This window comes from Toxorhynchites rutilus, unplaced genomic scaffold (genome assembly GCF_029784135.1).
Source record: "Toxorhynchites rutilus septentrionalis strain SRP unplaced genomic scaffold, ASM2978413v1 HiC_scaffold_32, whole genome shotgun sequence".
NCBI classification, from domain to species: Eukaryota; Metazoa; Arthropoda; class Insecta; order Diptera; family Culicidae; genus Toxorhynchites; species Toxorhynchites rutilus.
Genome location: NW_026599894.1, coordinates 59,147 through 72,760, shown reverse-complemented (window position 1 = coordinate 72,760; position 13,614 = coordinate 59,147). Strand labels below are relative to the sequence as shown.

Genomic DNA, 13,614 nt, shown 5'->3' with positions numbered 1-13,614 from the left:
CCCTTTTCAGGGCCACCAATTTATGCGAAAAGAGTTTTAAAAACACGTTTTCAAACTCTGACATTCCATACGCTGTCACAAGTATGAATATATGAAATATGAATGAACCTCTGAGCTTGCTGATAAATGTTACTATAGAAGAATATTTTTGATAATAGAACATGCTTCCACAAATATGATCAATTCTTAATCAGTTCAGAGTTATTCGTTTACAAATGCTCGTATTATTTAGTATCATTTTGGAACCAAGCATCGTATTATAATCACTTCTCGTTGCCGGCGAGCGTTAGTCGAGAATGGATTGTCTTTCTTAAGACAGGTGAAGGAGAAGTAATGGAGTAGTTTTCTTTTCACAAGGGCCCTTCTCAGGACTAGAGACGAATGAACTGCAAAAGTTTAAAGTCTCTAAAAACCCAACAAGGAAGGGATGTACTATAATGATATTGGACTTATGTGACAAACAATATTTTACTTTTTGTAATTTGGTATATTAGGATAAATCTTAAAACACTTTCCAATGTGCATTGCAGACTGATTAATGCACGGTTGGCAATAATACGTAATAATTTATTGCCCAATCTGGTGTCTCCAAAAGACGTAAATGGACGCGTTCTCGATAAAAATATATCTTAGCAATTTTACTATATTTTGATTCGACTTCTCGTGCTATTTGAAAAGGACACTTCAAAGAAGTAGTCTCGAAATAACTCAACTCCCCGTCATCACTAATAAACTTTAATATGCCATGAGAGGGGACATCCGAGTGATATACTGGAATTACGACGTTCCATGAGAATGGACAGTCGAGATTAAAGGGCAACAAGTTTCAGTTATCAAATTCACTCGATGCATTATACATTCTGCACACAATGATCACATCATTCTCAAAACGTACTTCACAATAAATCGTATTACATTAAATTGTTATATCGAGCCATTTTGGACACCTTTTGTGATATTACTTTTCAGAAACTTTCGAGCAATGAAAGCGGAGTGTTCGCACGAGAAGCGACTTGTTATAATAACACCAATAAATGATTGAAAAATTGTATTTTGAACTCTTTAACCTAAATTTTGTGGCCCTGAGAAGGGCCGTTTTTTTCATATTGTAGAATTCAGAATTTACTTGGAGCTGGTATACTTTGTGACGGCTTTGGTTCCTTCGGAGACAGCGTGTTTGGCCAATTCTCCTGGTAGCAATAAACGAACTGCGGTTTGAATTTCACGAGAAGTTATAGTTGATCGCTTGTTGTAATGCGCTAAACGAGATGATTCAGCGGCGATGCGTTCGAAAATATCATTCACAAAGCTGTTCATGATACTCATGGCTTTGGATGATATACCCGTGTCAGGATGGACTTGTTTCAACACTTTGTAAATGTAGATAGCGTAGCTTTCCTTCCTGCGGACCTTCTTCTTTTTCTTGTCGGTCTTGGTAATACTTTTCTGAGCCTTTCCGGACTTCTTCGCTGCCTTTCCACTGGTTTTAGGAGCCATTGCTACGTTTTAACGCTTTCACTGTTCGAGAGGAACTAATGTTGAAAGCAAGGGAAACATCATGTTATATGCACAGTCAGGGTGGAATGTATGCCCGTCCCCTTATGTTTATGATGCCATTTCATTATATTCGTAGCACTGCCTGAGTGAAAAACTAATAATGGCAGAGTTAGTATAAAAGAGGGTTCGCTTACTGAAAATTTTCATCAGTACAGTTTCGCTTTGCTCGTGAATAACTTCATAATTATATAACAAAAAATGTCTGGACGTGGTAAAGGAGGAAAAGTTAAGGGAAAGGCAAAGTCCCGTTCAAATCGTGCTGGATTGCAGTTCCCAGTGGGTCGTATCCATCGTCTGCTCAGGAAGGGAAACTACGCCGAACGTGTTGGAGCTGGAGCTCCTGTTTACTTGGCAGCAGTGATGGAATATTTGGCAGCTGAAGTGTTGGAGTTGGCAGGAAATGCCGCTCGTGACAACAAGAAGACCAGAATTATCCCACGTCATCTGCAGCTGGCTATTCGTAATGACGAAGAATTGAATAAGCTGCTGTCGGGTGTAACTATAGCTCAAGGCGGAGTTTTGCCCAACATCCAAGCTGTCCTGCTACCCAAGAAGACCGAGAAGAAAGCTTAAATCAACAACGACATGGAACTGCACCAAAATCGAGAACCCAACCGTCCTTTTCAGGACGACAACAAATTTCTAATAAAGAGTTACATTGATTGGTTTTCTAAAAATCAATCCACAGCAATCTCCAAGGAGAGCATCTGTTTCCAAACCGATATGAGTGAATCATTTCACCGAGCTCGGAATATTACCCTGTTGAGCCCAACCGAGGCCGGAGACCGACAATGGACCTTTTCTTTCTAACCCACGTAAGTCCCTGCAGATCGATAGTGGACTTTTCTAAAAATCGATTTCTGACTTATGCTTTCTAAATATGCTTAGCTTTCTCCTGATTAATTCTAGCTAATAATCATAAGTTCAATGTTTTAAACTATTGCAAAGCATCAGCTCACAACGAGGAATGTTTCAAACACTGCTTCGAAATGAAATCGAATCTCGGTTAATCAAATCGATAAAGGCAAGCAGTATTATTATACGAGTAGAATGTAGCAGAAATGGGTAATACATGCTCGTTTTACTCAGGTAGTTGAGATGGGCCAAATTACCAGGTATACCAGCTGCTAAAAAACTACATTTCCAGAATTTTCTTTCCTTCCATGCATACATCCTTCGCCACGTTGCCATGAATAAGATCAGGATGGGAAGCAAAGGATAATGATTGAAGTACCATTCTCATAAAAAAAAAAAAAAATCACCAGCAATTCACACTTCCAATGATAACATTGTGTCGAGCTCCGGACCTAGTACTGAATCTCATACAAGACTCGTTAAACAGCTTTGCCTTTCAGTCCTTCCGTCGATAGTGCAGAAAAGCCAAACCACACGATACATCAGAGTTGCTGGATGTTATCAAAGTTTTATCGATTATTTTGTAACAAAAGTAACATAGAAATACTGAAAATTGTGATTTTGGGTAGCTTTTACCTTGTGTACACGGTTTAAAAGTAATTGAAGAGCGTCGTGTCGAAACTGGCTGTTATTCAGCTGATTTGGCGTGAAATCGCTCCATACGTTACTGCAGGTTAACGAAGTTCGACAGAATATAAAATTTTGAACTAATTGTATTTTCTCGTTTTTTTTATTTATTGAAAGCTGTCAATATACATAAATAACATCGATTAATTTTAAGGTTATTGTATATTGAAATCTATCTATGTAATTGAATATTTTCTGCAATCAAACGATTTCTGCAAACTGAAATCAAAGCTTTTAATTTGGCGTTCCTATTCATGCTGTTAAATAGGCAAAGGGCCTGGCTGAGTATGGAAATTAAAAGTGCCCCCAAACCAAATCACCCACTTTATGGAAAATGTTGTATAGGATACAAAATAAGAAATTTTGAGTATTTTTTGCCTCTATGAGATTCACCATGGAATCTATAGTAAGAAACGTTCTTATCAAGTTTTTGCATCTTACTATGGTGTATCGAGAAATAATATCAAAATAATTTTTTATCAAAAATTTAAGTACCAAAAAATAACATTTATGTAATATTGATTTTTTTTTAATTTATAGATTCAGTACTGCTCTAATTCGTATTCAAATGTTTTTCTACGCGTTTTCTAGATATGTGTGATTTTTTTCAGAAGTTTAACTGTGTGGCGCGATACATAAAATATATATTTATAAATTTTTCGTTTTTTTAGAATTCTGAGAATCTGTACTGGTTTAATCTCTTTTTAGATGTTTGCGATTTTTTTTTTAGAAAATTTTAAGTACTGCGCAGTACAAAAATATGCAATTTTTTTTTTTATTTCTATATTGTTGTCTAGTATTTTTTCATTTGGAAAATGAAAATGTTGTATACGGTACAAAATTTCAAAAAATAAATTATTATTCTGAATACCTATACTCAAAACTCAAGCCTATTGAGAATGAAAAAATGGAAATGAAAGATACTCAACACGCACAGTACTGTTTTGAAATGTGTTCGTACGTGTTTTTTTATTTATTATTTGTTTCATAATGTAGCGAGGTTAAAATGAGGAAACAAAAGTACGTTCAATACTTTTTATTTATATGAAATAGATGATTAATAAAATCGTGGATATCAATTCATAATACTAAACAATTCCAAATCTGATCGATTTAAAGAATTATCTAATTTCGCATAAAAAAAAAATCGATGGTAATTTTATCATAGTAAGATGTACTACGAGTATTTTTACATATTTTCTTTTTCAAGCAACAAAAAACAACGTTTTAGCCATAGCTCTTATTGTGAACCATATAGATGTTATATTCAAAAATAACATCTAATTTTCTAATTCGCAACAATACTTTCCATAGCGCTGGTGATAAGGTTTGGGACTCTTTTACGAATACGGAATACGCACATACAATTTTAGGATTTTAACCAATTAAAAAAAATAGAAAATTACTGAAATAGAAATAAGAAAAAATATTTAAAAAAAAATAATTAGATATTTTCGTACCGCGCAGTTATCAAAATATTCTGAAAAAGACATACACGAACAAATAAACATAAATACTTATATATGAATTTGACCTTTTTTTTGCACCACATATTATCACACATATCTAAAAAGGTGTAGAAACGCATTTAAATACGAATTAGAGTAGTACTGAATCTCTGAATAAAGAAAATTTCAATATTTCAAGATTTTTCGATACACCATAGTAAGACGCACTTTCATTTTTTTCCAGTAATTTTTATCTCGAAGCTATCGAGAATAGTGTGCAAAAAAATGAAAAGTACGCTTTTTACCACAGATTTTATGGTGAACCTCATATCATTTCTTATTTGGTACCCTACACAATATTTTCCATAATGCGGGTGATTTGGTTTGGGGACAGTTTTTATTTCCATACCCAGCTAAGCTTTTGAATTTAAAAAATGTAGTGCAGCTAAGAACGACACTCAACAAAAAATGGATTCGATTTCTATCCTGAAGCAAATATCAATACAGACTATATCTTCTACATTTTCCGTGCTCGAAGAACAACCAGTATTGCAACTGGATAAATATTACATTTCTTTCAGTCTGATAATCATGTTCAGAAATCTTGAGTTAAGCATTACGTTTGATGTTATTAACTGACCGAAAAAAAAAGTGGGAAGAAGAAATGATTTTTGTTGTCGGCTAATAAAAAATAAATAGATAAGAATATAAAAATAGAGTAACAACATAAAAAAATTCAATTGCTTTGTATGGAAGTTTGTGCTAAGTATCCGAAGCTTCAATATAATTCGGCCAGATCACGAGCAGCCATCATGCACAAAAATAGATTTTATTGAATTAAGATAATTTAATTGATAGCACACACACACACACACACACTTTCTCACGCTCGCACTCACCTGATGTGACTTCTCGCCCAGTGCCCAGCTTCTCATCACCCGTTGGTGGTCAGGCTCTTAGTGCCGTCGGTCTTCCTTCGTCGTCGCTTACTTTCGTGCACTTCTCTCCCGTTCAATTCCAACCAATATTTCTTTCCAACACTATTTCTATTCACAACAATTTCTTCATCTTTCCAAACTATTATCTCCGTTTAACCACTTTATTTTCTTCTTCTTTTCTTTTTAGGAAGCCGTTTTGTTACCTTCCAATTTTTCATGTTCCACACCGCGAACTTTCACCATTTTATACATCGCGTGTACAACTAAATTTGCTTTTTTACACAAACCATATCTCAGCGACTTGTGTCGCACAGGATTCCCGACCTGCGCCACTTAGAGTCAGAGCAACAGACACGCTTCCCGATAACTCACGCACTTTTGTTACAAATCACCGTTGGCCAATCATTTTCATTTCTTGGTCGTTCACCGGGAACTTTGCGACCAAATATCCGTACACTTTTGCTAAATGCACCGAAGTTAGCTAGTATCGCTGATATTTTCCGGCGGATCGTCGGCAATGAAGGCTAGGCCGGATCGTGCATCGAAATCAACACTGCCAAATTAAACACCGATTTGGAGAAAACGGATGTAATCCGTCCGTCCGTGCTGGTGCGGTGGTAACTGATCAAGTCCCCCGTTTCTCCCGTTTTGCTCACTGTGTTTCTCTGACTTCCTTGGTGCTGCCGCTATTGACTTGAATTGACATCCGTGTTTGGGAAACTCCCTGCGCTCGTTTCGAATCGCTGTTGAGAAAACATTTAGCGTGTTCTTAATTCATGTTTGAAACAATCTTAAATTTCTCTGTTACAGTTCACACGTCCTTACCAGAATCTTGTTTATTACTCACTTGGATATTCTAGGTACCATTCGAAGGCCGTTTCCTATTGAAATCGGTCACCGATTTGGTGCAATTTGACCGAAATACTGATGGTAAGCCTTTTCAAGTACCAACACAACACTAATTTTGCGACTTAAATGTAATGTTAAGGAACAGGAACAGTTTCCGGATCTATTGATACCAAATCCGAATATTTACTCAATAACGGATCATCTTCATCCAAACTTTGGTGCATTTTTTTAAATAATATGCGCAGCAAATATTGTATATCTAATATTTATTTGAGCAGCCACTACAAAATGGCGGATTACATATTTTCTCAGAACCCCATAAATATGGGTATCAAATCAAAGGTCTTGACTAGTAGAACACAGACATTCAAGATAAATGCAAATCCAAATTGTCCGCCACCACCAGATGGCGCCATATATAGTTTTTTCACAACCCCATCAATATGGGTATCAAATGATAGGGCTTGACTAGTAGAATACAGTTATTTATGGAAAATGCAAATCTAAGAAGGCGGCCACTACAAAATGGCGGATTACATATTTTCTCAGAACCTCATCAATATGGATATCAAATGAAAGGGATTGACTAGTATAACATAGTTATTTATGGGAAATACAAATCCACCACAAGATGGCGATGGCGACAAGATGGATATTCATCGGAATATTTTGATGATGTACTGTATTCTATTAGTCAAATCATTTCATTTGATACCAATATTGAGAGGATTTCAAAAAAAAACATAGTCGACCATTTCGTGGCGGTGACCTTTAGGTATTTATGTTGTTCATAATGTAGTGTATTCTCCAAGTCAAGCCATTCAGCCAATTTTTAGCGGCGGCCAAATTGAATTTTTTCAAGATCAAGGAATACGCAGTTTTATAATGGCAGTAAAATTAAAGGTAATTTCAGATCAATCAGTGATCAGGAACGGGGTCCAATTTCAATCAATGTGGGACAATCCTACAAACACTCAAGCATACAAACAAACAGGACAAGCTGAATGAAACTATTGAAAAAGTAATTGTTTATTTGGGAACTGCGGCCATCTTGGACATTGATTTTTAATGATCTACTGTGTTCTACCAGTCGAGCACATTCAATTGATACCCATATTGATGGGGCTTTGAAAGAAAAAATATGGCGCCATCTTGTGGTGGAGACCATTTTGGATTTGCATTTTTTCATAAATAACTGTGTTCTACTAGTCAATCCCTTTCATTTGATACCCATATTGTTGGGGTTCTCAGAAAATATGTAATTCGCCATTTTGTAGCGGCCGCCATCTTGGTTTTGAATTTTTCATAAATAACTGTATTCTACTAGTCAAGGCCTTTGATTGCCATTGTTTTTTCATATACCATATTTCATATAGCCAAATTTATGGGGTTTTGAGAAAACCCATATTGATAGGATTTTGAGAAAATATGTCCATAATCCGCCATTTTGTACCGGCCGCCATCTTGGATTTTCAAGATCACGGAATACGCAGTTTTATAATGACATCCGAGATAAAGATGTGTTCCAAATTTCAGATCAAACGGTTAACAGAAAGAGGGTTAAATTTCTATCAATGTGATACAGCGCTATAGACAACGTTATAGCGCTATAGACAACGTTACAGAGTTACAAAGTCACAAAAATACAAACATGTCCAAGCTAGATAAAACCGTTCAATAAATAAGTGCAAATCATAATAATATTACGTTTACCGAGAGAAAATTCTTTGTTTTGTGATTATCCGGAGTGAAAAAAAAATTAATACTCCGGATAATCGAGTCCGACCTGTATTTGACGTTTAGAGCAATTGCAAATGAAATCGACAAATGACATAACATGAGTATTTTTGATTGGAAATATTTTTTTTAAATATCTCGAGAATGGCTGCATTTAGAATGAGATTAAGAATGACCTTTTTTGTTTCAAATCACATCAGATGTTCATCAGAAGTTTGTCAAAAATAGTTTTACCATCTTGGATTATTTTTTTTCTCCATGACTTCTATTTTATATGAAAAAATAAAAATAAAAATAAAAAATACGTATTTTAGATGTTGCAAACTAAAGTTTTTTTTGTAAATAGAAAAAAAAATACTATTTTTTTCTCAGTGTATATTTTTTCACGTTTCACGATGTTATGCATCATCTATATATATATATATATATATATATATATATATATATATATATATATATATATATATATATATATATATATATATATATATATATTTATATATATATATATATATATATATTTATATATATATATATATATATATATATATATATATATATATATATATATATATATATATATTTTTTTTCATATATATATATATATATATATATATATATATATATATATATTTTTTCATATATATATATATATATATATATATATATATAAAAATGGATTTCTGTCTGTCTGTCTGATTCTTATGGACTCGGAAACTACTGAACCGATCGACATGAAAATTGGTATGTTGGGGTTTTTTGGGGCCGGGGAAGGTTTTCATGACAGTTTGAGACTCCTCCCCCCTCTCTAATGGGGGCTGTCATACAAATGAAACACAAATTTCTGCATAACTCGAAAACTAATCAAGAAAATACCAAATTAGGCATGTGAAGGTTTCAAGGGACATAACAGGTTTCTATGGTGAATAGACACTCCTCCTGTTTCACTGAGAGGGGAGGGGGCTGCCATACAAATGAAGCATACATTTCCGCATAATTCAAGAACTAATCAAGCAAACGGAACTAAATTTGGCATGTGGAGGTATTATGGGGAAGAAACATTTCTAAGGTGGTTCGACACTCCTCTTAGGGTGGGCTGTCATATAAACGAAAAACAAATTTCTAAGAAACAGTAAAATCAGAGAGATGTTTTCCCCTTTTTATGTTATGATTTTCCAAATCTAACCGGTGGTCAAAAAATCATTTTACCCGTTTTTCCAAAAATCATAACTTTTGAATGTTTGAATGTTATGTCCAATTAAAGCCAAATAGTTTATAGTGCCACATTTGCGATTAAACTGGATTTTAGTCGCATAGATCTAGTATATTCGCACAGAAATATTGCAAAAAGACTGAAAACATGTAAACTTTGAAAAGTTATAACTCAAAAACGAAAAAAAAAACCTTTTTGATTTTTAGAATATGTTATGTAAAACATCCTTAATTTTCAAGAAAAAATAAAAAAATAGCGCACTTGATCTATAAAAAGCAAATACAATCAATAATCACGAAAACAAAATCCAATTTTATCGCAGGTGTAATATTTTTTCAAAGGAGACTAGCTTCTTGACTTCAATTTCATGTATCGACCATATCGAGAAAAAATGGGAAAACCGATTTTTCAAATCGAACCATCGGTTAGATTTGAAAATTCATAAGGTGAAAACAAAACAAAAATACATCTCTGATTTTAAGATATGTTATGTAAAACATTCTCAGCTTTCAAGAAAAAATATAAAAATATATAGCGCAGGAAAAAAAGGAACAGGAAAAAAAACAAATACAATCGATAATTACGAAGAACAATTCAAATATTTTGTAAGCGGGTTTTTTAATGAACAGGTGATTGATTTTAAATTTTTGACTTTGATTGACTTTAAATTGAATCGAAATGGTCACCCTAACGAAATAATAAAAAAATACGAGTCTAATATCTTGCGATAAGAAACAAAACTACCACTTCCATGAGATTCTGAGAACCACTGAATCGGTTTGGCATCGAATTGACTGTATTAAAATATGACACCATTGTTTGTCTCAATTTTCATTCAAAATTTTCTTTATCACTTGGAGAAAACTGAATGCTTTATTACAGTAATTTTCAACCGGTGGGGAATTTAGTCTTTAAAAGGGGGGAATTCTGCAAGGGACTATTGTACATTTACTTCGCTTTGAATTTGACAATGATTAACAAAAATTACTACAAAAACTTTATTGGATACGCTAAAATTTGCGATCCTCGGCAAACATTTCTAAATCTGGAATGTAATGTTCGATTGAACAACTTCACAATGTTTCAAAGACTTTCGTCAAAGAATGATGATGGAACAGACGACGAAACAGTACAGAAGACCATTAAAAAGAAAATTGTACAGCATTTGTCAAGATTTTTTACAACAAGTTAAACTTGAAACATGTGATATCATGTTTCATGTAACCATGTCAAATAACAAGATTTGGACATGGTTTGAATCCCCTTTCGACTGGCAGTGACGAAAGTTTCGGATCAATTTTAGAACAAAATCATCGATCTGCATTATTGTTACGAGTATTGTTGTCTAGTGTGTAGTATTTATGTGAATCTGGATTTCCTACAATGCTGCTGATGGAAAGAAAACACCGTAACAGAGTGGATATCGAAGATGACATGAGTTGTGCTTTTTGACAACGTGCTCAAGAATTATGATTTTGGCGGAAATCATTCAGACGCAGGTGTCATACTGACTTTATATACCTTTTTTGTAGTCAGATACAAGTACAGAATCATATTTGTTGCGAATATAACTTGAAAGCCGTTTGTATTCATTCATTATTTTACTGATATGCTACAGACTTTCTTACAAAATACTGATAGGGGGAAGAACTGGGATTAATCTTCGTCAAAAGTGGAAAGGAGCAGAAAAGGTTGAAAACCACTGCTCTATTACATAGGATATTTATTATATACGGAATGGATAACTCTCATCCATGATTTTTATTTTTTAAATGTGTTTATCCTTCTCCAAAATACATGTACACAAGTTTACTTTTCAAATTTCGATTCGAATTATGCGTGATACGGATAAGCCAGATCTGAGCTTTCAGTTTTACCAGGATGATGTGTTGGATTTGTTACCGTTTATCTGCGCAGTCGGGTAATTACCTGTATTGAATTAGGATCTCACAGTTGGGTAATTGAAATGTACGTTTTGTCGCGAGTACAAATCTTGAGCTTTGTCGTTCCATATGAGCTGCCTGTTGAACAGACTAAGCAGATGAAGAATTAAGGTAGTTAAAGTTGGAATTGTGGAATGTGAGTTGTTGTCGAAGGACTGAACAAGATAAAACTAATAAATTGATTTCAAACATGCTGCTATTGACTATTCGAATGAACCCATTGGAGAGTTGTCTTTGGAAAGCTAGCTTATATTGAAATAATATTTCACTTACGAGTGGCAAAAAAAACGGAAATAGTCTAACGTTGGTATAGTAAAAACGATGACAGAAAGAAAAAAAAATTAATAGCGGAAACATTCAACAGATGAAATGAAAAATTCAGAAGCACAGCTATGGTTTTTTTCAACTTTCAATTTTAGGTTATACTGGTTTGGAGTCAACATATGAATAACATACAAATTCACCAAATCATAGGGTACATGTAAACATTATAAACATCATGATGATTTTTAAAATTTTAAATGATTTTAAATAAATAAAATATTTTTGATCTGTACAGTTTGGGATTTTGTAGCAGAATATCGATAACACAAATGTTGGCAAACAGTTTGTATTACCAATCCATCCTCGGAACGTGAATCGTAACTACGAATATGATTGTACGAATAATGATGATATTTTCTCTAAAAGTATTCAAATTTCTTTCATTTCACAGAACAAATTTAAATAATGGTAACAATTTTGTATGGGTATATTGAGTCATATGAAAGCGAACGGAAATCAAAAAGTGCCTGAGCTGCTCCGATGGCAGCAAAGTTTAGATGAAAATACTTCGCTGTGTTGATGAAGAAACATACAATTTTGGTATCAAATGATCGGGGAAATGTTGCTCTTCTTTACAAACAACTTTTTATCGTCGTTTTACTTTTGTAATAACACAATTTTACACATTTTCAGTATTGTGTTAATAGTTCTGATACATACTATGCACATTACCGGAAAATTGTTGCGAAACGAGAAGTGATTTTTAACATCAGACAACTCTGAATGTTAGCTAGATTATCATAGCGTGCAATGAAAAGCGTATAACGTTATTTTGTGCGAATTAGGACAAAGAAAATTACCATGTCTTAAAATATGAATTTCAAAAACGCAAAAGATTTTCTCAACAACGAATTGAAACGAACGCACTGAGTTTCCCTAACACAGATGTCAATTTCGAGCACAAGTGGCGACACAGAGCGCACCATGGAATTCAGCATTTCGTTGAAACATAGTAGTGAAATACAGTGAAAAATGGCCGATACAGCTACTGAAGTCGTTACCGCAGCATCGGTTGCCGCATCTCCAGCCAAGACACCGAAAAAGGCTCGTGCTCCTAAAGGAGAGGGTAAGAAACCGAAAAAGCCAGCCACTCATCCACCAGTGAATGAAATGGTTTTAGCCGCCATCAAGACTTTGAAGGAACGTAATGGATCATCTCTTCAGGCCATCAAGAAGTATATCGGTGCCAATTACAAGTGCGACGTTGCTAAGCTCTCAACTTTCATCAAGAAATCTCTGAAGAGTGGTGTTGAGAAAGGTAGTCTTGTGCAAACCAAAGGAAGTGGAGCATCGGGGTCCTTTAAAATTAAATCTAAGGACAAGACACCTGCGGGCGAGAAGAAACCAAAGAAAACTGCGGCTGGGAAGAAGCCTTCAGGGGAAAAGAAAGTTGCCAAAAAGGCAGCCACTCCCAAAACTGCTGCCGTCAAAAAGCCTAAGGCAGCACCAGCAAAGAAAGCGGTTGAGAAGAAGGCTAAAGCAGCCGTCGCCAAAGTTGCCAAAAAGGCTGGAACCGTGAAAAAAGCGGCCGCTCCCAAACAGAAAGCAACCAAACCATCGAAAACAGCGGCGAAGAAGCCTAAAACTCCAAAACCGAAAAAGGCTGCACCGGCTAAGAAACCCGCTCCGAAGAAAGCCGCCGCCAAGAAGTAAAGTTCAGTCGATTGAAATGATTTAAAAACAAACAGTCCTTCTCAGGACTACAAACACATTGAATCGAAAGAGTAACAAAAGTTTTTCACCTCAAATAATAATTCAAATGATTTTTTTATAACAGTCAATATACATTTTCACACATCTGCATCATGTGTCCAACATTGTACACTATTAAGAATGTTCATATTCTAACGAAACGAGATATGATGGCCAACTGATGATATCGAAAAGCATCAATTGTGTAACAAACTTTACGTCGAGCCTGCATTAGGTTGCGATCACATGAGGTTTTGGTCTAAAATCATTCATAGCCATCGCGATCGTTTTGAGATTACATGTACCCAAGTATAGTTTACAATGATCCCTCATTCGACTCATAATTCACAGACATTCAGTCAACAAATATT

The 13,614-nt window shown here is 34.7% G+C and overlaps 3 protein-coding genes across 3 annotated transcripts; 2 read left to right on the top strand and 1 right to left on the bottom strand.

Annotated features, from left to right (window-relative positions):
- Nucleotides 1-1,122: 1,122 nt before the first annotated feature.
- On the bottom strand, nt 1,123-1,502 carry LOC129781992 (histone H2B-like). The gene has a single exon (XM_055789488.1). It carries the CDS (start codon nt 1,495-1,497, stop codon nt 1,123-1,125), a length of 375 nt encoding a protein of 124 aa, XP_055645463.1. The 5' UTR covers nt 1,498-1,502.
- Nucleotides 1,503-1,723: 221 nt separating this feature from the next.
- On the top strand, nt 1,724-2,938 carry LOC129781987 (histone H2A). Its single transcript, XM_055789483.1, has one exon. The coding sequence runs from the start codon at nt 1,756-1,758 to the stop codon at nt 2,128-2,130; it is 375 nt and encodes a 124-aa protein (XP_055645458.1). The 5' UTR covers nt 1,724-1,755; the 3' UTR covers nt 2,131-2,938.
- Nucleotides 2,939-12,491: 9,553 nt separating this feature from the next.
- On the top strand, nt 12,492-13,276 carry LOC129781980 (histone H1B-like). Its single transcript, XM_055789475.1, has one exon. The coding sequence runs from the start codon at nt 12,524-12,526 to the stop codon at nt 13,202-13,204; it is 681 nt and encodes a 226-aa protein (XP_055645450.1). The 5' UTR covers nt 12,492-12,523; the 3' UTR covers nt 13,205-13,276.
- Nucleotides 13,277-13,614: the final 338 nt, after the last annotated feature.

Excerpts from the sequence above, each read along its gene's own strand:
- LOC129781987 (XM_055789483.1), top strand. The coding sequence starts at position 1,756 with ATGTCTGGACGTGGTAAAGGAGGAAAAGTTAAGGGAAAGGCAAAGTCC.
- LOC129781980 (XM_055789475.1), top strand. The coding sequence starts at position 12,524 with ATGGCCGATACAGCTACTGAAGTCGTTACCGCAGCATCGGTTGCCGCA.
- LOC129781992 (XM_055789488.1), bottom strand. The coding sequence starts at position 1,497 with ATGGCTCCTAAAACCAGTGGAAAGGCAGCGAAGAAGTCCGGAAAGGCT.